At 35.5% G+C, this 26,441-nt stretch overlaps 1 protein-coding gene across 2 annotated transcripts in view; it reads right to left on the bottom strand.

The window, feature by feature from the left end:
• Positions 1-319: 319 nt before the first annotated feature.
• LOC144958107 (myc box-dependent-interacting protein 1-like) overlaps positions 320-26,441 on the bottom strand; it is a 103,832-nt gene continuing 77,710 nt past the window's right edge. The window contains exons 9-17 of one of the 2 annotated variants that reach the window (XR_013642336.1): positions 25,346-25,434; positions 23,635-23,708; positions 22,285-22,340; positions 10,278-10,408; positions 9,698-9,823; positions 8,017-8,224; positions 6,071-6,172; positions 4,025-4,745; positions 320-3,761 (exon numbers count right to left, since the gene is read on the bottom strand). Coding sequence is in view for 1 of the 2 variants with exons in the window: in XM_078889765.1 (XP_078745891.1) it covers positions 4,665-4,745; positions 6,071-6,172; positions 8,017-8,224; positions 9,698-9,823; positions 10,278-10,408; positions 22,285-22,340; positions 23,635-23,708; positions 25,346-25,434 (867 nt within the window). In the remaining variant the exon portion in view is untranslated. Of the gene's footprint in view, positions 4,746-6,070; positions 6,173-8,016; positions 8,225-9,697; positions 9,824-10,277; positions 10,409-22,284; positions 22,341-23,634; positions 23,709-25,345; positions 25,435-26,441 lie in introns of both variants that reach the window. The other variant, XM_078889765.1, reaches the window with a different exon arrangement.

Genomic DNA, 26,441 nt, shown 5'->3' with positions numbered 1-26,441 from the left:
ACCTTTTATTTCTGGTATGTTAATTGATACTAAATATTATTTTATTTCTCCTACTTACTGAAGTATTTCCATTCTTACAATGAACTGGTACATTCATTAGACTCATTTGTATCCGTATTTCTGTAGAAGGAGCTGAATCCATGGATTCTATGTGTATTATCCAACATCTATTTGGTTATGGCAATCACTGTCTATACTTTAGATTTTATCCAATTAAAAAAAAATATAATTTGATTTATATTAATCCCCCCCCCCCCCCACCCTTTTTCTTTCCTTTGTAAACTAACTGGTAGAGCAATGGTTTAATCAAAACAAGATCTTTATTTTTTGAAAATATTTAATTTCATGTCTTTCGTTTTTATATTTTTTCTTTTTTCTTTTCTTTAAAAAAAAAAAGTATTGAAACTGACAGTCATAGCAGTGCTTGTGATTTAAGATATTCTATGAGAACACACGAGCCAGTATGTGCATCATTACCGGTATCATTATAACAACCATTACAACATGGTGTCAACCGTCAACAAAACTTGGTTAGTAATGATTAAATTTTATATTTAGACTAAGAACCTACTTGTCCCTAGCAGTGAAATCATCCAATGATCTGTACAATTTGAAAAAAAAACAAACAGACTTGTCCATGATGAGACCTTGAGGCAAGACAAAATGTTACTTTAGTGTGGAAAATGGATCGACTACTTCAATAATTCTACATTCTTTTGTCGTTGTTAAGAAGAAAACATGATAGTCGTAATTGCAGCCAATTTTTTAAGTTAAAAAAAAAAAAAACAATTTTGAAGAGAAAAGGTAAGCATAAGATTAAATCAGGAACAGTTGTTATAGTGAATAACTTTTGACACTCCCGTCCCTCTTAGGACCAACTCTCTCTCTCTCTCTCTCTCTCTCTCTCTCTCTCTCTCTCACTCTCTCTCTCTCTCTCTCAACTGTAGTCATCCTACCCCTCTCTATCTTAACTTCTAAATCCACTCCACCATGTCACGATGAGAAAATAGAAATTACTGACCATTTACCAGACATCAAATAATCAAATTTAAAACAAACATCAATAATTATTATACATAGTTTGCCAATATTACCATTCACGACAATCACGTCAATACAAAGTTTAGATTTAATGTATACATAGAACTGTATCTATAATAATATATCAATAGAAATAATAGCAATATTAATAAATTATAATATAAAGGAGATATGAAAATAGAGATGAAGGAATGTTAAGTAGTGTGTATAAATATGGGTGAATACAATATATGAAAAAACAAAATATTCAAACTTTTTCAAAGTTTGAATACGCAGTCTGGTGCTTTTTTTCATGACAGCAAATTTATGACTTTTGAGTTTGTTTGATCTGGTAAAGAATGAGTGCAATTTAGGTTCTGAAAAGGTTAAAAGTTGTTTTTTAAAAATTGTCCATTGCATTATTTTATCTCTTGTCCTGAAATCAATTTTATTCTATCCTAAAAGTTTTTTTTCTTTCTAAACTGCTCTGTATTGCCTCCTCAACCATCTGTTTTCCTCCTTTTCCCTTTTACTTTATTTTTTGATATCAATTTACAACAAGGGTATACGGATGTAAATGCACTCAATAAGAATGGACGGTAAGTCATTTGTTTTATTGTCAGTTTTTGATAGAGCTGCGCGGTGAAAACATTCTAGTGATCCAAAATATTGAAATCTTCAACCAGAGAGCCAAACAACAAAAACTGAATCGCCATCAGAAACAGCATTGGTGATTTACACCAAATTTCAATATTGCTCTTATATTTGCATCTGTTTTTATATATTTCTGTAACAAAAGTATTCAATAAATGATAATGTCAAATAAATAAATGTAACTTGCCATTTCAACCTGGTACTATATCAGGGTGAACTAAACAATAGAAAAACAGAAATTAAGAGTCTTGATTTGAAATCTGAATCTTAAATTAATATTGACAAGGAACAGATTTAATTGAGGCAGTGACAAGTGGGCATTTTTATATAATTTGACACAAAAACAAAAGATCTTGGGTCTCTTTTTGGAGCTATGGATACAATTCATTATTCATCAGTGTCCCTTTTGCGCTATATAAATGTTCAAGTCCCCCCCCCCCCCCCCCCCCCCCCCGATTTTCATGGTGTCAAACCATCCAGAAACAAAGAAATCAATGACAAAAGAATAGCTGGAGTAAATCATAAAATGTTAAACTCCACGAATAGAAATTATAACTCTGTTCACATTTCCTTTATTTGTATGTCAAACTTTACAAATAGGACCTTTTAATACAACATTGGTTGGTTTCTGGAAATTTTCTTTAAAAATGTTTCAATTAAAAAAATCAAATGTTCATAATTTTAATCCCTTTGACAGGAATTCAATTGTATACATCAGGTGTACCCCAACATTGTACCAGTTGACGGCAGAAGATACAAAACATGATAACCAGCAATGGCGCGCTATGGAAGTTTGATAAAGAATACAATGGGCATGTTATGGAAGTGTTATGAGCTGAATCTAAATACTGAAAAGGAACAAAGAGATCATACTGACATTAGCACCCTTTTCCAACACATCTCATTCATCCCAAAATAATATTCATAATGTATTCATTTTCCTTTGCAATCTTTTGTTTGTTCGAACTCTCCATTTTAAAATTTGATCATAAAAATCAAAGTATAAAATATTTCAACAAACCCAATAAATCAACACCTATGACAATTGAAAACCAGAGATAAAGAAATGTGCATAAGCAAACACCATTACATTACAAAAGCAATCAAAAGAAATAACGTCAAACAACCGAAGATACATTTGAAAATAAAAGTAAGGAAAATTGTTACAGAAATTCCTCATAGAAATTTAATTTGACCGATTGATCAGATTATCAAATAATATGAAAAATGAAAGCTTGTCTGTTAGGATTTTTAATGTAACTTTTTTGTTATTTCAGTGCCATTATGACTATACTTTGATCGCTAAAGAAACTAAAAATACTGATAATTTTGAGTTTCATTTAAGCGGGGAAAAAAACCCAACAAACTTTAAGAAGCAATGAATTCCCACCAATAAGTAGAAAAGCTGTGATTATAAACTATAAATAATTCTACAAATATCAATGACTATCAATTCTATTCATCATATTAAAATACAAAATTTTCTAAATTGTTAACAATTAAAACAAACATCAGGATCATAAAGGCACTACTAGGTCAACTCACGACGAATAGTTGTGAAAACAAACAAATGCAAAAACAAAAAAAAACAAAAACAGCTGCTTCATCATTTTAAACACATTTTACAAAATCGTCTTTGGTTGTTTATTATATTTTATTGACAACAAAAAGTCGTCACCCTGTGATGAAGAAGTTTATACTGGAATATAAATAGGAAGTGAGTGAATGACATTTTTTTTTCTTTTCTAAATTTTGAGAAGACTTAGATTTTTGCCTGAAAGTAACCCACCACCTCAAACTGGTAAAAAGCCAGGATGAATTGGATGCTAAAAAGTAAATTTAAAATTAAAATGATCAGGAATGCCAAATTTTAGTTTTAAGCAGTCGTGACATTCATTCTTCTCTACAAAAAAAAATACAAAAAAAAAAAGAATAAAAGTTCAAATTTAACTCAATAACAAGGAATTATTGGTTGTGGATTCAATTTTCAGCATCTTGTCAATTCTGTCATAAAATCACTTTGAGGCAGCGGATTACAAATAATGTAATACAAACACACATACAATCATTGAACACGTTATACAGACCTGCCTACTTCAAAATTTAAAAATTCATAGTTTTCGGGAAATAAAAATAGTCGTCGCTACACTAAACTTTACAGATCAACAACTTACCCTCACAATGATTAAATAACACTTCAAAATCCTACAAATTATGCACTCTGGCACCAACCCACATCTTCTATAAGTTTTAATGACTTAGAGATGCTCATGAAGTTCTGAAACTGGAGCCAAAATTTCGTAATTCCACGAATTTTTTTGTAGAAGTAGGGAGGTCTGTATTACAGTACATATTGTTATTATCATTATTTACTTATACATTTATTCTAATCTTTTCCTACTTCATTTCATTTACCATTTGAAGGTGTCAAACAATTTATTAAGCGTGCCGTTTGTGATATATTGAAAAAGATTTGAAAAACCATTCATCCTGAAAGATCATTTATGACCAGTCATCTCAAATCAGTATTATGTCGGGGTTCACATGTCACATGTCATTTATAATTGAATAATCTTACTGATATAATCTGAGTTAAAACAAATAACCAGTTATTGAAGAGAATGGATTTATAAAAAAAATCCATCAAACTTTCCACTTTTCAAAATTATTTTATCTTTAAATTCAATTTCATTCTTAAATTCATTCCGACAAATACCAGATTAATGCAATTGGTCACATTTAAAAAATAAATAGAAAAAAAAAATACCACAAAAAAAAAAGTTTTAATTATTTGCTATCGTATCAAAAATTAGATTAGGATAAACTGAAACAATTAACCACAAAGAAGGAGAAAACAAAAGGTCATCCTATCAGATATATTATTTTCAGCACATTCCACATTTTGACAAGACAAGTTCTATTTCCAATTGTCAAATTTGCTCCATTCATTCATTACGTCCGTCTGATGTTGTTTTCATGTGTCCATTTATTCAAATCTTTCTGGTGAAATTTTCTGGGAAGACCCCTTTGATTCCGTCAGTCTGTTTGATGCCCATCTGCCAGCCATCATCCTTCAAGGGGAGACAGGATTAAAATATTACCAACAAAATAAAATAAAAAGGGAACAGGGAAACAAAATATTACAAAGAAGTCAACATTTATTGAATGAATTAATAAATATATAAATACATAGTGTGAGGTTGGATCCAGGAAGCTCAGTTGGTAGAGCACTCACTTCACACACAAAAAGACTGGTATTGATCCAAGACTGTAAAAAAGCAATGTGCAAAAATAAATGTAAATGCCTCAAAAATGAACAAAATACTAAACACCGAACATTTCAGGCTCAAAAACCTTAATTCACCCAATGACAAAAACAGTTAAAATGTTAATATATCATGTTTATACATCACACTTCCTTCACCATACTTTTCACTCTAATTTCACTGCTCTATTGGATTTATTTAAGATACGTTGATACATATGCACTTTATTTCTGTATGCCGGTTAGAGATAATCATTCCTTGGGAAAAGCATTTTCCACAACGGCGATATGAACTACTCAGAGCAATGACCTCTAAAGTTTGTTCCACTTGTCTATTTCCTTTCACACCAAAGTTTATCCATTAGTTCAAAGTTCGCTCTTTCAAGTTCAAGCACGGGTACTTTTGTTAACAAATGACTGCTTTAATTTCCTTACTTTTAGACATTGTATTTCACGACTAGACAAATGAAGAACTTTCTGTAGTCTTACTTATTTTACCATGATGTATTAACATTTTCACTGTCACTGTTATTGGTTAAAGAAGGATTTAGAGCCAAAACGTTCCAGCATTTAGTTTTTTGTTAATTTTTAAAGCCGTCAAATTCAGCTTTGTAAATTATTACTTTCATGATACAAGTCTCATGGTTTCATTTCAAAGCAAGGACACAAAATCCCCTTTTAAAGAAAGGGACATAAAAGACATAGCACGTGTATGGACAACTATTGACTCAAGAGGCCAAAATTCTCTGGCCCTTAATGAAATTTCCACCGAACCCATCACATATGAGAATCAGATCTCAGCATTACTGGTTGTAGTTTGGTGTTTATTGTTTGCTTGTAGGAATGATCTAGCCCTAGGTAATATTATTTACATTTATATTGCTCTAATAATAATAATAATAATAATAATAATAATAATAATAATAATAATAATAATAATAATAACAACAACAATAATAATAATAATAATAATAATAACAACAACAATAATAATAATAATGATAATAATAATAATAATAATAATAATACCAACAACAACAATAATACTATTGTTGGGAAATAAAAACAAAAAAAATGGAATCGGTAACAGAATTGAATTTCTCCATTTATAATTGATAAAGGCCTCCCCACCTGCTCTTCTGGATTTTCAAACTTGATGACATAGATAATCTCCCCTGGTTCAAAGTTCAACTCATCCACATCTTCTCCAGTGTACCGATGTGTAGCCTGGACCTGACAATCAAAACAACAGTACAACTGATTCAACATTTTTTAAAATAAAAAAAAGCAAAAAAACGAAATAATTTCTTTAAAACTCTATATTTTGTAACCCACTGCCTAAAAACATTATTATACTGTGATGAATTTATAGTAAAAAAATATAAAACTTTGGTTAGATATTAAACGTCTTAAACTTGAGCTTTTATATAGCGCAATATCCACAAAACATGCTCATAGTGCTTTACAAGGGGTTCAGCAACAACCATTAACATGTAGGATAAGACATGATGACTGTTAGGCCATATTACAATTTTTTTCTGACAGAGACAAAGTTGTTAACGGCCAAGTACTCAATTTAATCTGAGTACAATGAGAGAATGTGAGTAAAAAACCTTTTCAAAGGACTCAACTATGCACCTCTCAAAGCGGGGCTCAAACCCAGGACCTTCTGATCCAAATGCGAGTGTCATATCACAAGAACACATGGACGTCTTATTGAAGACAATTATCATAGATTTTTAAGGCAAGTGGCAAAAACAAAAATCTTACTTTTCTTGTCACTTTTACTTTAAATTTACTTTTTGGCACTTGATTTGCCATGACATAATATCGTTTTGAGATGAAAAGTCAAGAATAGACAGTCTAAAAATTCTCTGACCATGAGCATTCCAAAACCACTTCCTTATATATGCAAGAAATGAAGTGAGTAGGAAAGTGCCAGAAGACAACAGAGACTAAAAACTTTGCGGCAACGATGGGGGCTCGAACCCACGACCTTACTGGTACGACAACACTGCCTGGCCGGGGAGATCATGACTCTACAGTATGAGCTATCCACGACCCCCCAAAAAGTCGTTTCAAACTCTATGTCTATCTTGAGCCACTCTCCCCGACTGCTTGAGGTCACGGGTTCAACACACACAAATGCCCCGAAGTTGGTTGTTGGCTTTCCATATGATTATTTATTGTTCAGCTCATATACAAATTCTTATCCTTTTGATTTAATTAACTATAATTCTGAGATAGACCTGTCCTCGGTTCATAAAGTGAAAAATAAAATGACTTTTTAAGCACAGTCATATTTCTACATATTCACATCCAAACCAACATTGTGCTACCAATATCATAGTAAAAAATTGCCCAACAAGAAACAACAATTTACATTAACAATACTGGTTATTATTATTATATTATGTTTCACTGTCAAATGACTTAGCAGCTCTGGCAAAACCCATAGTTTTGTGGTTAAACTAATGAGAATCAATCAAAATTAATCCGCAATTTTTTGGGGGGAAAAAGTATGTATGAAACATTGCCAGACAAACCAAAAACTAAAGGTGCCTAAATGAGCCAATAAGATGGAGAGAAAGATAAAGGGAGTAAATGTGACTTATATATCAGGGAATAAGGGAACAACACAAAACAAATGACGTTTCAGCCTTTGGCCTTTTTCGTGTAAAGTAGTGCCAGACAAAGCAAGAAAGAAAAATACAAGAATAAAACCAGTCCTCCTCAACTGGGGATCGAATCTCAGATCTGATTCCCGCTCAGACGTGCCACTGATTCCCGTTCAGACGTGCCACCATCACACAATTATTGTCTTTATTATGTACAATCTGCCATCTTCCATATACCCAAAATAAAATATTCATCTATTTATATTTCCTTGGAGACGAAATTTGAGTTTTCCAACCCCTCCCCTCTCACCAAAAAAAAAGCCCAACAAAAAAAATACCTTCTTGGTAAACTATAAAGAATCAGAAAAAAAATAATTGGCAAATTTATTATATACATACAAACACTTCCATCTGCCATCTTCCATTCAATTACAATCAAATATTCATCTATTTCTTTACCTGATACAAAGTCCCAGGCGGAGGCTGATGGACAGGCGTGTTGATGGGGGTATCCGTGTACAAGTTTTTCTCACTGTCCTCGTCATTGCTATCATCGTCGTCATCATCATCATCACCGTCAGCACCATCATCTTTATCAGCGACTTGCCCTTTTCCATTCTGCAGCCCAACAATGGGTGAAGCTGGTTCTTCATAAAAATTGCCGTCTCTGGTGAAAACAAAAATGTTTTTATATCACAATTATGATAGATATATCAATACTCACATTATTTATATCACTACAACAAATTAAATCGCAAAACTAGGTTCGCTATCCTTTATCATCGCTGGAAAGAGGGCGTTGTTACCAGCTTTGCCAAAATCCACTGTGAGTTTTGGCAGAACTGGTAGAAAGAGCCCTTTATTGCCAGTTATTTTTGAATGATTTTTTTTCTTCTAGTTTAAGCTAAAAAATAACTGGCAATTTTATCTACAGCCTTACAGCCATAAAACTCATGGGGCCAGAATTTATCCTGGTTTCTGTAGTGGAAATTACTTGCTACACTTTGAATAGAACGCTAGTCTCTCGCAAAGTACTATTTTGCCAGATCTATACAACCAAGACATCCAATCACTGGTAGGAGGACAAGGAGGGTTAAAAAAATAAATTTCAACTGTATCTGGGGCCGATACTGGTCCCATTGCTTGTGAAGCGTACTCTACCTACTGAGTGATCAATATCCCAAACTGTTACTCCTACTACCTGATGACTTAAAGACCATATCTAATCCAAGATAACTGGAAATACATTTCATACATTCCCATCGACAAGCACCAGGTAATACAGAGATCAACAAGAAATTGTTCATACTACAAACACACAGTGAGTAATTCAAACCAACCAAACTTTAAACATACAGATATATAAAGCATGAAAGTAATTCAAATCTAAGTGAGCTTTTATATAGCGCAATATCCACTTAATGTGCTCAAAGTGCTTTACATGGGGCCCCTGATCAACAGCAACATCTAACATGTAGAATGAGGCATGACGCTTGTAAGGTGATATTACAATGCTTTTCCAACAGACAACACTGTTTAACGGCCAGGTACTCATTGTACAACGGAGTATGGTGAGAATGTGAGTAAAGAACCTTTTCCAAGGACTCAACAATGCGCCGAGTGAGGCTCACACCCAGGACCTTCCGATCCGAAAGCTAGTGTCATATCATAAGACCACATAGCCACACAATGAAGTCTGACATGACACTGTTGTGCATTATGTTCCAAATTGTTCTGATGGATTGTTGTTGTTGTTCTGCTTCCTCTTGCATTCTGATGGATTGGAAGACGCAGCTAGACTGAAATATCCACTAATGTGCCAAAGCGCTTTACAAGGGGTCTCAAGCCAACATCAATCCTCAACATGCAGGATGATACAAGCCGCATGTGAGGAAATATATTTCAATGTCCTTTGAGATAACGCTGTAACTGGTCAGATACAAAGTATACAGTGAGATAATGTGAGTAAAGAGTGCCTTCTCCAAGGACTCAACTTGGTGCTGCTTGCAAAGAGACTAGAACCACTGATATACAGGTCTGAGGCAAGGTGTCGGGCTAGAAGGTCATTACAAGTGACAGGTCTGCTTTCCTTGTGGAAAAAAAAAAAGAAAAAAAAGAAAAGAAATTGGGAATCACTTACTCTTTCCCCTTGTTATTATGGCCTTCATCCTCCTCTTCATCATGACCTTTGACATAGTTACTTTCCACCTTGACCTTATCTGATCCCTTCAGACTGCTATCTTTGCTTGCCATGGGAGAGTCATGCCTGCGATTGGATAAAAAAAAAAAGATTCATTCAGCACAAAAAGTCAATGTTTCAGGTTAACTGTCGTACTCTGGAGAAAATGTCTTTAAAAATTTGAACAGAAAACTCATCCTTCAAATACTGATTGACCTACATCTTAGCAAAAACTCATGCTGATATGAGACACATCCCCTCGACGGATTTCGGGCTAGTTATGTAAATCTGATGAACAGTAACAGATAAACACAAACATGATCGGAAGGCAGTCATAGATGAGTCAAAATTGATGGAATCGGTTAATCAATGTAAAAAGGGCTAGAACGAAATAATAATAATAATAATAATAATAATAATAATAATAATAATAATAATAATAATAATAATAATAATAAATTGCACTTATAATATTCCCGGTGAAGGACTCTATGTGTCTTAAATATTCTAAGAAGCAAAACAAACAAAAACCCCAGGTTACCTTGGTAGTGGAATCACTTTGCCAGATTGTGAATTATCACTGTCAGTCTCACTATCGTCATCATCCTCATTATCGTCATCATCAACACCACCGTCGCCTCCATTTATATTGCTTTCCATTTGTCTCTTGTCCTGAAAATATTTAAAATAAAACAAATAATAAATAAATAACTAATCAATCAATTTACGAGGATGGGTCATGTGTTTTATTGAACAACAGCAACTCCCCCCAAAAAAATACCACAAACATAAAATCTTCAACACTTGGCATGCCTTTTTTCTTTAAAGAAAATGTGATTGGAGGTTTCTTTGTAAATTTTTTTCCCTTTATGTTGTAAATAATATATGTTTCATTAGTCACAGACATAAAATATATGCGTTTTCATGGACATGATATTCTTTTCAAGGACAGTGATCTGGAAAGTAGTTTATGAAATAGCGACAGACTGAGCAGAAGATAAAAAGACATGAAAAATTCATATAAAACAACCCAAAAAAACATCAACCCACCTTAAGTGAGAACAAATGGAAAGCTAATTTGCCTGACATCCTGGAAGTCTGAGGCTAGATCATCAGTTAAGAAAAGCTCATTTTAATTGAATTCTCTCTCTCTCTCTCTCTCTCTCTCTCTCTCTCTCTCTCTCTCTCTCTCTCTCTCTCTCTCTCTCTTTCCTTTGTCTGGAATTGTATCATAAACAGATTTCAGATTTGTATTATCAACAGCTTACACCTTTTTGTTTTTGTTTTTTCTTTCTTTTTAACGGTCAACCCTATACTTTCCAGTGTTTGAAACTCAGCATAAAATTCATTAAAAAAAAAAGAATTTCTGAACAGTATAAGTAAAATCAATTCCTAATGTTTCAAAGTAAAAATATATACAAACAAATGGCAAAACTTTAAAAAGATTGATTCAATTTTTCAAACAAACCCTTAAACCTCAAACTTGCCAAATAATATTTATCAAATGTTAATCGCAACTTTGGAAAGGTAAATAACTATTTTTCAAAGAATGAAATGCGCACAAGAAGTTAAAAACCTGATCAAATTTTTTTAAAAGGTTCAAAAGACAATTTTTTGTTTTTAAAAGCTCTCAAACTTTGCTAACAGCATAACATTATTTTTAAAAAACCCTAAAAAACAAAAAACAAAACAAAGTAACAAAAAAAATTTTTAAAAACACACCAACAAAAATAGACGATAAGGATTTTATTGTGCCACTTTTTAAAAAATCAGTCAATTGTAACGTATGTATGTCCTCTTGCTGTAACAGCACCAGATTAATAATATATGATGTGAAAATGACAAATAGAGACATTTCATAGCAAAATGTCCATGGATGGTACTTAACTCTCACACTTCAGGACACAGCCGTTTAAATAGGGCCCAAACTTTCAGTTTAGTTACTTCTTCCCTCACTGGCTACCGTCAAGTAATGTAAACAATCCACCGTCAACCACAGTGATAACAGCTGTCAAGACGGGGTGCACTGGCAATAAATTATGTCTGCAGGTAAATCTCATCGCTTTGAATTTCTCTCAGGCAGAGAGTAGTAGAAATTTCATCAAAATGCTCAATTTTCTCAGCCTGTTGTAGACGCAGCATCTTTTTTATAATTTTCAAACATATATGGATACAAAGACCAGCTTTTCCTCTACAAGACGCAATTATTTTTGTTTACATCATTAAATGATAAGTTTGTGTTTTGCTCTTTTGAAAAATCAGAGTTTTTTATGAAATAAATATTAAAATTATAAGTTTAGGAAATATTTAAAAATTCAAAATACCAAACCAACACTTTATACCATCAAGTGTGAGGGATCAGAGAAAAGTAGATAAAATTATCTTTCATATGATATATACTTTATTATGTAGATTCAGGGATTTAAGAATAGAGGGTGTGGAAAGGAATCTCAATAATTATTTTTGTTACCAACAAAGAGGAGAATATTTCATGATATTTTAGAAACCCAATAATAAAACTAGATAGTGATTATAAGAGACATTTATTTAGTTTGCTTTCATTGAATTTAAGCGGAAATTTTAGATATTTCTTAAATTTACTTATTTAAGTTCTGTTCAGGTTATGGAGAGACACACTGAAGACGGTCATCACACCAGTACAAATGAAATATGTCGAATTTGTTGTGAAAGAGTACAGAGCCGTGCTGAGAGGATTAAAAGACTCTAGACTTATCAACAATTGTCTATAAATATAAATGAGAAATTCTGACATATTTAAACATTTCAATTTGTGAGAAATGTATCTCACTGGTACATAATTTAGAGAAATGCGATGCATTGGTTCAATGAGAAAACTCTGAACAAGAAACAATACTTAATGAAGTGAATATGATCCTAATCTATCACCAGTGATGTGCCATATGCAGTCTATATGGCACACAAATTAAAAGAGGTGCAAGTCAAGTAGATAAAAAAAAGTAATGGGCATGGATATCTCAAAATAAGGTTATGAAAATTATAAGAACTCTTTAAGATTTTCTTAGTGGTTTTGATTGTCTTTAAATGAATGTCCTTATATTACAATTTTTAATGGAATTCTTATAATTCGTTGATTCTGGGATAAATAAAAGTGAATCACATTTGACTATGTTTCTGGTTTATTAAAAAAATGTCTATTAAGACAATGCTGTGATTGGATTTCAGTTTTACCTTACTCAAAATCCTGACTTTTACGTACAGGTGAATTGATATCTCAAAAACACCCCAATCTACTGGTATAAAATTTATATGTCTACATTCTACAGATATTCAACATCATTTCCATTACTTTTTTTTTAAATCTTAAGTGTTGAACATGTTAAAATATTCTCTTAAAAATTTTAATTCACTTAAATTTATGTATCAATTTCATGGGTTATTCCTCTTGCTTTTTAACAACATCATAATAATGATTAAATAATCAATGGAAACTCTGTTAATAAACTGTTTGGTAGTATAAAAATATTTTCGATACACTTAATAACGGCAATACTACATTAGTTTGAAATTCAGAAAAAATCGATCAAAACTGCGAAAAAAATTGTTTCCCTCTCTCAGTGTAAAGCTATGACTCATCATCACTTGACTGGCTAGATTTACCTGGCGAACTAAACTGAAAGCAATAAACGCCTGTGAGGAGTACAATGCATCTGTAAATACGAGGGCTCTTTCAGAAATAACCGAAAAATGCCCATTGCTCAGCAACCAGTGGAGAGTTTTTAATTCTGTAAACGACATGATATTCCTTATTTCTTTACGGATATTCCCAGAAATTATGAAGTGCATCATTTTGCACAATGAATTTCTAGACGATTTTAAAGATGGCGGCCCACCTTGAAACTTGGTCAAAGGAGGAAATCAGAGCTGTCATACGTTTTTTGAATGCCAAAAGTCTGAATCCTACCGAAATTCATAAAGAACTTCAGAGTGTATATGGTGAGCATGTTATAAGCCGTATACAAGTCTATCACTGGTGTAATTTGTTTGAAGCCGGCCATTCCGACTTGACAGACAGGGAAGGGAGAGGGCGTTCGATAACTGCGACGTCAGAAGACACTGTGAAGCGAGTTGATGAGCTTATTCGTCAAGACAGGAGGTTGAAACTTCATGAAATCGCAAGCAGTCTTGAAATTTCGGAAACTTCTGCCCATAGAATTGTATTTGATGAACTTGGCTACAAAAAAGTCAGCGCAAGATGGGTTCCTAAGCAATTGACAGACAATCATAAAGAACAAAGATTGGACATCTGCAGGGAACTTTTGAGAAGAAGCAAGAGCTCACGCAGGGTTCACGGGCATACTGCCAACGCCGGCGGAGACTTTCTAGGGTACGATGTGACTTTTCTTGACAGCATAGTCACCGGTGATGAGACTTGGTTGCACCATTGCACCCCAGAAACAAAGCAAGATTCGATGACATGGAAACATCCATCCTCACCTGTCGCAAAGAAATTCAAAGTCATGCGGTCAGCAAAGAAAATAATGGGAACTGTTTTCTGGGACAGTCGTGGTGTTATTCTGTTCGAAACCTTACAACCTGGAGAAACAATCAATGCTGCAAGGTACTGCCAAACTCTTGACAAGCTTAGGGAGGCCATTCGCAGAAAGCGCCCAGGGAAGTTGACCAACGGGGTCATTTTGCAACACGACAACGCTACACCCCACACAGCACGAGTGACGCAAGGTTGGCTAGAGAAATATGGATGGGAGATTTTGCCACACCCACCACACAGTCCAGACCTCGCACCATCTGATTATCACCTCTTTGGGCCACTGAAACGTGAGCTGGCAGGAAAGCGCTTTGATGTCGATGAAGAGCTTGTTGACCATGTGCGGAAATGGCTACAAAAACCTTGACGGAAATTTCTTCTGAGAGGGTATCTATTCCATGGTGCGGCGTTGGCAGAAGTGTGTCGACAGACTTGGCTGTTACGTAGAGAAATGAAGGACGAGTCAAGGTATGAACACGTGCAAGAATTTTGTTGATAGCATAAAAAACGCGGATTTTACAGGCATTTTTCGGTTAATTATGAAAGAGCCCTCGTATGTTCAGTTGTTTTGTTGGGGTCTTTTTTATGGAGTGTTTTTTAAATTGTTGATGTTGCTTTTTATGCCTGTTTTATTGGGTTTTATGGTGTTTGCAAAATGTCATGTACAAACATGAATATAACAGCTCTAAAAAACAAAAACAAAACAAAAACAAACACTGAACATTTCAGTTTCAAAATCCCTCTTGAGCCAACAACAAAAACAGTACAAACGTTTATACATTCTGCCTGTGCCTGGATTTAAAGTAATGTATTACAGTCCACTCCGGATAATCGCAACACCTTGGGATCAGTGAAAATGTTGCGATTAACTGAAGTTGCGATTAACCGAAGTTGAGTTTCTAGTCCACGATTGCAACATTTTACACATTTATGGTACACTCAAACCAGTTGTAAACATTGTTCTTAGTCCACCACAGGCTTAGCAATATGATTGAATTAAAAACCATATGGCAACCCTGTATAGATTTTGTCAAGCAAAAGCAGCTTTGATGCAAGTCAACATCTTTTTCAGATTTGATTCACTTTCACTCTTTTGTTCTCAACCTTTGTAAGAGTCAAAGAGATTAACCGTGATGAGAGACAAAAAAAAAGCTCTAACCAAAAATTATTGGTCACAACGCACAGTTGTCAATCCAAAACAAAGGATATCACTCATTCTCTCTTTATAACTATCATTGTCTACCTGTTGTAAAGATTATGCTCAGCCCCCTCGCCTCCTATTTGATGGCCACAGATGACATCACAAACACATACTGTAAAGAGCCGCCCTCTTCTGCCTCTAATAAAGTGGTGAAACATTGCTGTAGCACTAAATCCCGTTCAATCTCGATTTTTTTCAACCTGTCACGATTTCTTCCATGATGAAATTTAATCATGATATTTTGTTTGATTGATTTATCGAATTTACCACTTTTTGAGGGCGAAAATTTTGTTGCGATTAACTGAACTTTGTTGCAATTAAACAGTGAATTTTATTTAGAATGAATTCCATTCCTTGGGAAATGTTGCGATTATCCGGAGTGGACTGTAACATTTTTACTGTTTTTGTTATTGGTTTGAAGACAGGTTCTGAGCACAGACGTTCCCTGTTTGGTATTCTGTTCTTCTTTGAATTAGTCATATTCATTATAGTTATAGTTTTGTACATTACCTTTTACAGTACGCACAGCTTATAGCAGTTTATAATTCACGTTTAAGGTGTTTGCACCAATTTTAGATCAATTCATCAATAACGACAACCTTGGAAAATGACACAATTTCCCCAGTCCTGACAATGTCATTATTCCTTGCACTGCATTCATTTATTCATCACTTATCTATTGATGATTAACTACAGTCATTACACAATGTTAACAATATACCACTGTCATAAATTTGAAATTGAATATCAAAATCACCCAGTTTGTTATTATCTGACGGTAAACAAATTATCCTTCACTATTTTCAAGGGATCCCATGGAAGGGCTGTCATCATCTTTGACCATTTCACGTCTGACAGCCAATGATGTACGTAAATCGAGCATAGGTTTGGACTCATCGACTTTCTTTCTTATTTCTTTCACATCCTGTTCTAAAGAATAATCTTCAGCCAGGCTGTTTTCCTCACTGTCATTCTCCCCAGCCCCAGACAAATCAGCCTCACTACTCTGACTCAGAGAATCCCAGCTGTTCTTTAATTTCCTGCCTTTGGTCAAATGTCCACTGGATGCTTGACCATTACCCCCATTATTCTGGTGGTTCTTAGTCCGCTCTATAACTGGCACTAACGATTGCAGTCTGGACAGCATAGCATCATGGATGTGATAACCCCCATCTTCCTCAGTTGTCAATGGTGCTGATGTGTCGTCTGGCTGAGACAAGGAAGACGAAATTCTCTGACAAGGACGTGTACACGGACTTGATGGGTTCCCCAGAACCTTTTCATTCTGCACTTTTTTCAATGTTGAGGTTCCCTTGGATTTGATGTCAGACAAAACGTCTTCGAATATTTTTTCTTTAAAATTCGATTCATTCTTTTCCTGCCGACTCATGTTACGCTTTGCAGATTTTTGATTCATAATGACAGGTGTGGCAATCTCTTCATTTTGAAGGGACATTGAATTCTTTCTCCTTAAACTGTCATTTGATGCCTGGCTTTTAACTGCCTGGGATGACATGAGCTTCTCTCTTTCTTCCTGATCTTCGTGTGGCATTGTGAGTTCTTCCCCTGTAGCTATTAGTGTTTCTTCTGTTGTTTTAGTCCCTTCTGAATCAACAAAAGCAGATGAATAATGCAAATTCATGACCATTGGACTGTTCCGTTCTTTCAACGCATCTTCATACATCTCCTCATTATCAGCACTGGACAACAGCTCATTGCCACTTGAATTAAAGAGAGTTTGTCCATTCCCAACCAAAGGGAGATTACTTTCATTAACCTCAATGCCATCTTGTTCAACTTTGGAAGTGGCTAAAGACAATTCTGATAAATAACTAGTCATGTGGGTTTCACTCTCCTCTTCAAACTTATTGCCCTCATTGGTCAGGCTGTCTACGGATGAGCCCTGGTGATTTGGTGATTTGAGACTTGAAGCTGCCAAGGGTAACGATGAACGTTGCAATGGAGAAACTTGAGTTGTTCCTCCTTTTCCTCTCCCACCTGCCAGAAGACGATTAATCAACGACGTCCATCCCCAGCCTTCTGTGATACCAGTTTCATTATTTTGCTCAATCAAGTCATCACCATCAGAAACAGATTCAGCCCTCGGCAAAGGTGGAGCGAGTCCTTCACTGCTGTTTTTTGATGCAAGCTCTGGGTTTTCCTCAGAAACTGACAAACCAGACATGAAATTCTTTGGGCCGCAGAGATTTCCTTTAGCCAAACCAAAACCGAGAGACGATGAGTCAGGCATCATTTTACTCACACGGCCAAATAATGACATGGATGGTTGTTTTAAATGCGACAAACCTTTATTCTGGTTACCAAAATTGTCAATTTTTGCACCAATTCTTGAATGACTCCCCTCGTCGCTTGGCATTGTATGTTTGAATTCTATGCTTTCATTTTTTGGAGAAAAATTAATTTTCTTTTCCTTCCCATGTACATTCTTATCTACGCAGGGCACTGCGACATTATTAGGTGAGTCCCTAACTGGAGCATCATAGTCTCTCCAACTATTTCCTTTCTGAACATCTTCATTGTTAACAGATGCCACACTGTTGTCCTTATACTGGTGACACATTTTCTGTTGACCATGGCTTGACTCTTTCAGACTCCTTTTGGAACCAAATTCTTGTTCTACAGCTTCCTCCAAATCCTCTTCACCTTTGACCCCTGATTTCACCAGCATCAACTTAGTCTTCGCACCACTTTGGTATAAACGATTACAGGAAAATTTCTCTCTCTCAAAGCTAGACGGGTTTTCCTTCTCCTTATCCTCCACTCCCATCCTGTCCCATTCACCATAATTTGGAGAGACTGTAGAGGTAATCAGTTCCTTGCCATCCTCTAAACTAATTTTATAATAATGCTGTCTGCTTTCTTTCAAATCAACAAGACTTGCATGCTGGGATTTTATTGACCCTCTATTCGTGTAGCTATGGGCCAATTCTTTAACCCCATCTTTATCATCTCTGTTGTCACCACCAACATTTTGTTTTACCGAGCTAGAGGACCCCCTGGAAGGACACGTCACACTGATGGACTTTTTCAATTCATCGATCTCGATAACATTCTCATCACTGCTGTTTTCATGGGTGAGTAACGGTTTAAAGTCCAATGCAGTCTTGTCCCCATCCATCTTTATTTTTACCCATACTTTGTTATTCTTATCCCAGAATATCCCTGGTTGTCTTACATGAGAGGTAGATTTGAGATTCAACATAATTTTTTCCTGATCTAGTCTGTTGTTAGCTGAGTGTATCCAAGTTGTTGCATTGTAAAAGTCTAGAGAGTTTTGGCAAATTTCTTCTTTGCTCCCTTTCATAAATGAATCTTGAGGGAAATTTGGCTTATTTTTTGAAAGGCTTTTCAATATCAGATTTTCCTTCTGTTGTGAAGAATATAATGGCAGTTGTGATGATGATGAAAGGGGAGGCGGTGGAGGTAGTGGTGGTGGTGGAGGTGGTGGTGGTGGTGGTGGCGGTGATGGCTTTTGCAGCAAAACTGTAGATTGACTTTGGCATTGTGAAGCTGGTAATGGAATAGGAGATGAAAGAAGAAGGGGGGGAGGAGGAGGAGGAGGAGGAGGAGAAGAGGAAGTGATTGTGATGTAAGATTGGTCATGTGTCTGTGGTGGTGATGGCTGTGAAGTCGATGATTGAAGACATGACTGTGCAAGCTTTTGAAAGGGTGGGGGAGGAGGAGGTGACCGACGTGGCTGACGATAATATGGAGATGGTTGTTGAGACAGCTTATGTTCTAGAAGTGACTGTGGTGCCAAAGATGGTGACCTAAGATTTGGCCCTTTCTTGTGCAATTGTTGTTTTTGTTGTTGTTGTTGTTGCTGCAGTTGTTCTTTTTCTTCTTGTTGTGCTTCTGATTGAGGTTTAGCGTTTGGAAAATGATCACAGACTGAAGACTGAGGTGAGGAAATGAAAGATGGTAACTGTTGAAATGCAGGCAAAAGGACAGGAGGTGAAGAGGAGGAAAAGGATGGTGGTGGCGGCGGTGGTGGTGGTGGCGGTGGTGGTGGAGGATTGAACTGACGTTCATTGTCACCATTTTCATTTATCTTCATCTCACTTAATGATTTTGGATTGTTTTGGCTACCATGAACGCAGATGCGAAAGGACAAGTGTGGTGAAATAGGAAGTGATTTGCAGATGTGACACAGATATTGGTTTGGATCATCGGATGAGGACAGTTTTTTCTTGTCTGTCGATGTTGTTGCTGCGATTGCTGATGGCATTGTAGAAGTGAGTGGAGAGAAGGAGAGTGTTGGCACAGAGAGCCTATCATGTCTACCAGGGGAAGACAGATAATAATTATATTTCTTGTCTTTAGACACAGAGTTTATTTCCACAGATTCCCGACAGTCATTCCAACTTTCCTCAGCACTGATGACTGAATTACCCGTTGCTTCTTGCATTACTTTGCTTTTCTTTCTGTCTTTTTTTCTCCTGATTTTCTCTTCCCCTCTAATTCTCATCTCCTCTTTCTCAGAGTCCGTTTCCTCATTGCCTTCTGCTGCCCCTTCAATTTTGGCCCTTACTTTCTTCCTGGTCTTCTTTTTCTCCTTTCTCCATTTTTGGGCCAGTTCATTGGGACCGGCGGAGAAAATGTTAGATGATTCATATTTTGTCATCGGATGAATCTGTGCCATTGTTGATGAGATGTCATTTTTTGCCAACAGCCCTTTCTCTTCCACTGTTTCCATATCTGATTTTTGATTGACTGGAAGGGATGTTTTGGTGTCATGAGTATCCGTATCCACAGTGGAATTTTGGGAATGTAGGGAAAGTTTCTTTTTCATTCTGGTAAACAGGGACGGTTTTTTAATAATTTTCGAAGAGCAAGTCTCAATGCTGTCGGTGGACACAATGGACTGAATGCTGCTCATGATTGAAGGAGACATTGCCAGATTGGTCAGCTGTGACGTCACTGGTGCGCTATGGATGGCTGTTGAGGGAAGATTCGTAGCTTTGGTCGTCTTTGGTATCAACTGCCTGTATTCCTGGGTTGATATCGTATGTTAAGTTGTCAAGACATACTATTCAAAAACCAAACAACTCATAATCCATTAAAAAAAAAAAAATTAAGTAAAAGATAAAAAATTGTGAAGTCTTGAGGTGGGCTCTCAGTTTGGAGTTGCAGCACTTTAAATAAAATCTCCTTATACCACCTTTCCCGTACTGCCTCATTCACACATCATAGACATTAAATGTGTGGCATTATGGGGAAACTGTCCAAATGTTGGTGGACCAACTTTTGACCGAGGTCAATTTTGGAAATTGTATGAAAATATAGATTTTCAGATTTCTACAAATACATTCTTGTATATCTCTCTTTGCGTTGAGGTTATAAAAATCTGAAGAAAAATAACCTTTCCAACTGTTTATCAGTTAAATCTAATTACTTCCAACAACTAAACTGCCAGATGATGTGAAGAAAACATCAGTTTTAAATACTTTAAATCTTTCTATTCTCATTTTCTAATTTTGCTGCTATCTCTGGCAAAAATTCAGATTTTCTAAAATACAAATAAAATTCAATGTAACCATTTTCACCAAGACAGCAATAACAGCTATGTTAAAGCATTTGAAACTGTTAAAACATGTGATCCATCGGATCAAATTGGTATTATGTCATGGTGATTTAGATAATAATATTGATTAATAATAATAATAATAATAATAATAATAATAATAATAATAATAATAATAATAATAATAATATAATAATAATAATAATAATAATAACAATAATAATAATAATAATAATAAATAATAATAATATAATAATAATAATAATAATAATAATAATAATAATAATAATAATAATAATAATAATAATAATAACAACAACAACCCTGGATCTTCCAGTCTGAAGGCAAGTGTCAGAACACTAGACCCCAGAGTCGCACTACTTTGCTGGCTTACAAACTTCGCGGCTTTGGTGAGTTGAACACATGACCTCAAGATCTAAGGAGACGAACTCAAGATGGACAATACGCTTGCCACCACTTTTTTTTTTTTTTTTTGGAGTGGTGGATGGTGTCGCTTGTAGAGCAACCCTTTCTCGGCCAGGCGAAGTTGTCATAACAGTAGTTTGGTGGGATTCGAACTTCCATCGCCGCCAATTTTTTATTCTCTTTGGTCCTCTAGCACTTTTCTACTCACTTCATTTCTTGTTATTACTACTTTCCACCAAATCTAATAGACCCAGCTACCCAATCACTGCTGGCTGAAATCTAGACATCCCCTAGGATCAATCCCAGTCCCTTTGTTTGTGAAACCCGAGTGCTTAACCAACTAAACTATTGGGACCCCCATGTGTTATTAAAGAAAAAAATATTTTAAAAAATATACGCACTTCTGGTCATTTTAATATTAACATTCCATTTTGGCATTAACTTAAACTTGAGCTTTTGTATAGCACAATATCCACTAAACGTGCTCAAAGCGCTTTACAAAGTGTTCCTGACCAACTGCAACACGTAACATGTAGAACGTGACATGACATCTGTTAGGCGATAATACAATTTTTATCCAGAGACAACGCTGTTAACAGTCAGGTACTCATTTCACAACTGAGTTTGTTGAGAGAATGTGAGTAAGGGGCCTTTTCCAAGTGAGGCTCAAACCCAAGACTGTCCGATTCGAAAGGGAGTGTCATACCACTAGACCACATAGCCGCACACAATACCATTTTGAAATGATGGGCCTCATTTCTCAATTGAGTTAGAACGGGATTGCTAAGATTACAGCACACAAAGCTACACGGATGGCTTGGATTACAAAAAGCTAAGAAAAATCTCACCTGTTTTTCCTCCTGAATTGACTGGTTCAAGTACACAGGACTTGGGCCTTCAATAGCTGAAAAAAAAAAAAAAAAAAAAAAAAAGAGAGGGAGGGAGGGAGGGAGGAGGGAGGGAGAGAGGGAGAGAGGAGAGGAGGAGAGAGAGAGAGAGAGAGAGAGAGAGAGAGAGAGAGAGAGAGAGAGAGAGAGAGAGAGAGAGAGAGAGAGAGAGAGAGAATTTTTTTAATCAAATCAAATCATAGGTAATCAACACAATGAATTAGAACGGAAACAATGTAGAAGAAATAACTGAAGAATGGTTATAAAATGATCAAAAATCACATATCCACTGTCCCCATTTTTATAAAGTGCCGATAATAATAATAATAATAATAATAATAATAATAATATAATAATAATAATAATAATAATAATAATAATAATAATAATAATAATAATAATAATAATAATAATAATAATGATAATAATAAAAATAGTCTTGAATTGATTCATATGTCAAAAATCATACAATTTAAGAGAAGAATATGAAAATGCCTTTTTGGCACACTGTTGACACAACTTGCCCTAGGTTTACTCATCTACAAATCTGACAAACCAAATTGTTAAAAGACTCAACTATTGAGATGGAAACACTCTCAAATCGATGTCATCTCAAAACAATGCAAAATATTGACAATTATAACGTTATAATAAGCTTGTTTGTTTTTTGTTTTTAAGGGTTTTACGGCGCTTGCAACACATTTAGGTTATATCAGCGCCAGTAAAAAGGAAGAAAATGGGATAGTAAAGAGTTATAGAATTACAATTAAAGCACCCAAGAAAAAGTAAGACATAGGGGAACTGGGAACAAATAGGGATCAGATGTAGATTCCAAGAGCATACCACCAATGTACTTAGTTGAGATCACCTAAAAGTCTCATCCAGACACAAGCACAGGTCCCAACTAAGAGGAATACACTCAAATCTTTACCAATTATATAATATAATATAATATGTAAACTAAACATAATACAATACATAACAGAGAGATGATTTACAAGGAAAAAAATATCATCTCCCAAAACTATAACTATACATTCGACTGTTTCCCTCCCAGCCAAGGAGCTCCGGCAAGGATCAGGACAAAACTAAGTAATCTCATTCCAAGACAATGACAGGACACAATTGGGAAACGGGTATGGGAGGATAGAAGACAGAGCATGTACCTCCCTGCCCACTATGGGAGGTCAGGATCCCCACCCAGATAATAAGCTTAAAATTGTGCTCAGCTGTCAGACCTTGCAAAGATGTGCATGTATCTATAGGGCTTAAAAGACACAAATCATCATGGGTGAGGTGAAAACTCTTTACCTGCAGGACTGGTGGGGGGCTCTGAGTTGCTGGGGGAGGTGGGGGATGACAATCCACTGGTTCCATTCTCACTGCTGGGAAAGACAATTGTTATTTTGTTCATTTTTTCAAGGTAAGATAATAGCAATATTGATTATCATTCAGTAAAGCTAAGAAAATAAACATTTTGTTCATTATTCAGTCAAGCTAAGAAAATAAACACTTTTTGTTCATTTCTCTAGGCATGATTTTTAATTTTAGTGATTTTTTCATTATTCAGTTTATGCAATCTTATAATATTTTTTCATCATTAAATTTATAAAATATTGGGGGTCCCAATATCTCAGTTGGTAAAGCACCTGCCTCACATCAAAGAGATTGTCCACCCAATTCTGATCATTCATCATCATTGCCTTTTTCACCCTGGGTCAGGGTATGGCCACAGACAGTTTCCATCCCTTTCTATCTTGAGCTAACTTTTTTATCTCTTATCACTTCTTTGTATATCAGCTTCTTTAACTCTTCTCCATGTTCCCCGTGGCCTTCCCCTTGATCTTCTGCCCTGAGGGTTCCAGTCCAATACTTTCTTTGTTATAGTGGAGTCATTCTTTTTAAGGGGTATCCAATCCACCTCCATCGTCTTCTTCCTATTTCCTCTCCCACTGGTTTCTGCTGTGTTCTTTTCCATACTTCCTCATTCTTAATCCTGTCCATACATTTTAATCTGAGTAGTTTATGCATGCACCTGTTTATAAAAATCTGTATCCTCCTTATACATGTCTGCAATGCATTCCAAGTTTCATATCCATACAGTAGGACTGACTTCACGTTTGAGTTGAAAACTATAAGCTTTAAGATTTGAATGCAGCCTTTGACTTTCCAATCCATGCTTTCATCTCTTCTTCTGTGTCTACATCTTTGTCTATAATACTTCAAGACAGCAGAAAGTATCTATATCTTTAAGTTCCTGATCTTTTACTTTGATCTGCTCCCTTTGACACGTACCAATCCTCAAGACCTTTGACTTTGCAGGGTGAATTCTTAAACCACTGGATTCCGATAGGCTTTTTAGAATTGTGGTTTTTGCTTGTATCTAGTCCTTGGTGTGAGACAGAAGAGCCAGATCATCTGCAAAATCCAGACCACCCAACTGTGTCCAGGGGGTCCACTGTATCCAATTTCTTCGCCCTTTGGAGGTTTCCTTCATTAGCCAATCAATGGCAAGGATGAACAGGAATGGTGAGAGTAAGCATCCCTGCTCGACACCAGTCTTAAATTCAAAGCTGTAAGTAAGCTGATGTACACCCTGCAACTTGTTCCTTCATACATTTCCTTGATGAGGTTTACCAACTTCTCAGGGATTTCATAATGTGCCAGAATTTTCCACAATATTGTTCTGTTAATAATGTTGAAGGCCTTCTCATAATCCAGAAAGTTGACACCATGAGAAGAGTTCCATTCAATTCTGATCAGAAATCAGCAGGAATCACTTTTCAATAGACTAGCTTACTTATTTACTTACTTAGGCTGCCCCTTGGGGTGCCCAACATGAGCCACAAGTCTTCGCCATTCTGTCCTGTAATAAGACTAGCATCTTTTCCAAAGGGTAGCAGATAGTTGTTACTGTCCATTTAATGCTACAGAAATTGGATAAACTCGGTCTTCATAAAACTTGAAGCTTTGAAAGACATTTCTTTACCAACTGATTGGAATTTAACAGAACATCACTTACTGGACAGATATGGAGGTATTCAGCTTGAGGTCCATGGGTTCTGACTGGTTTGCCAATTTTTGACAAGAGTCTCCCACTGCAGCACTCACCTGCAGGGGGACGGGGAGGTGAGAAAATATAAATATATTAATAAAGTACCAAATTAATAATTTTAAAAAATTAGAAAAAAAAAAAATGAAGACAGAAATAAACGACAGAACTCCCCCCCCCCCCCCCCCCCCCCACCCCTCCCAAAACTAGACTAACAAAAATAAAACAAAGCAAAATTCTACTTTATGATCCATGCTCACATCCATCTCCATCAATACAATGACAATAATAATCATCATCTAGTCACATTCAACAACATCACCACCAAGATTACCATCTACATCACAAACAAAACGTATTAGACAATCAAAGAGCGTAGTAGATATTTCTAGATTTTAAATAATAATAATAATAATAATAATAATAATAATAATAATAATAATAATAATAATAATAATAATAATCATAAAGTTATTTATATAGCGCTCAACTTCCACAAATGATTGTGATAATGCTGTATATTGGATGATGACATCATGAAAAAGTTTATAGTCATTTTTAGGTAGCCATTTTAGGTGAACAGTACTCATTAATTCTCAGTGAGTGGCTACTATTGTTGTTTACTATTGCCCGTGAGCTTTGACTCAAACATATGCAGTCTACGTACAGTGGAGTCCAGATAAAATCAGCTTGCTTAAGATCAAAACTCGTTTGAAATAAACTTTTCAACTAGTCCTATTTCTTTTCCTTATATAAGCCAACTAATCAAATGCTGATTTAAATGAACAGGAATCGGTCTCAGTCCGGTTAATATAAACTGTTCTCTACCATAGCACTGCTGTTTATTTCTTCATAAAATCGGATCACTTAGTTATACTGCTGGAACCCAGCAAGTGACTGACAACAGCAGCTGCATGCTGTAAAATTGGCTACCTGGACGGGGATTCCCCTTTTTTAGGGTTAAGACGCAAAGTATTGCATTTTCGTGATGTAATATAACACCAATTCTAGATGACCACTTACATTACAATAATATTAACTTATGGAACAGACAGTACTACTTTCA

This window comes from Berghia stephanieae, chromosome 12, assembly GCF_034508935.2.
Source record: "Berghia stephanieae isolate SIO BIC M18660-M18661 chromosome 12, UCSD_Bste_1.3, whole genome shotgun sequence".
Lineage (NCBI taxonomy): Eukaryota > Metazoa > Mollusca > Gastropoda > Nudibranchia > Aeolidiidae > Berghia > Berghia stephanieae.
The sequence above is the reverse complement of the archived record's forward strand: the minus strand, read 5'-3'. Positions and strand labels throughout refer to the sequence as shown.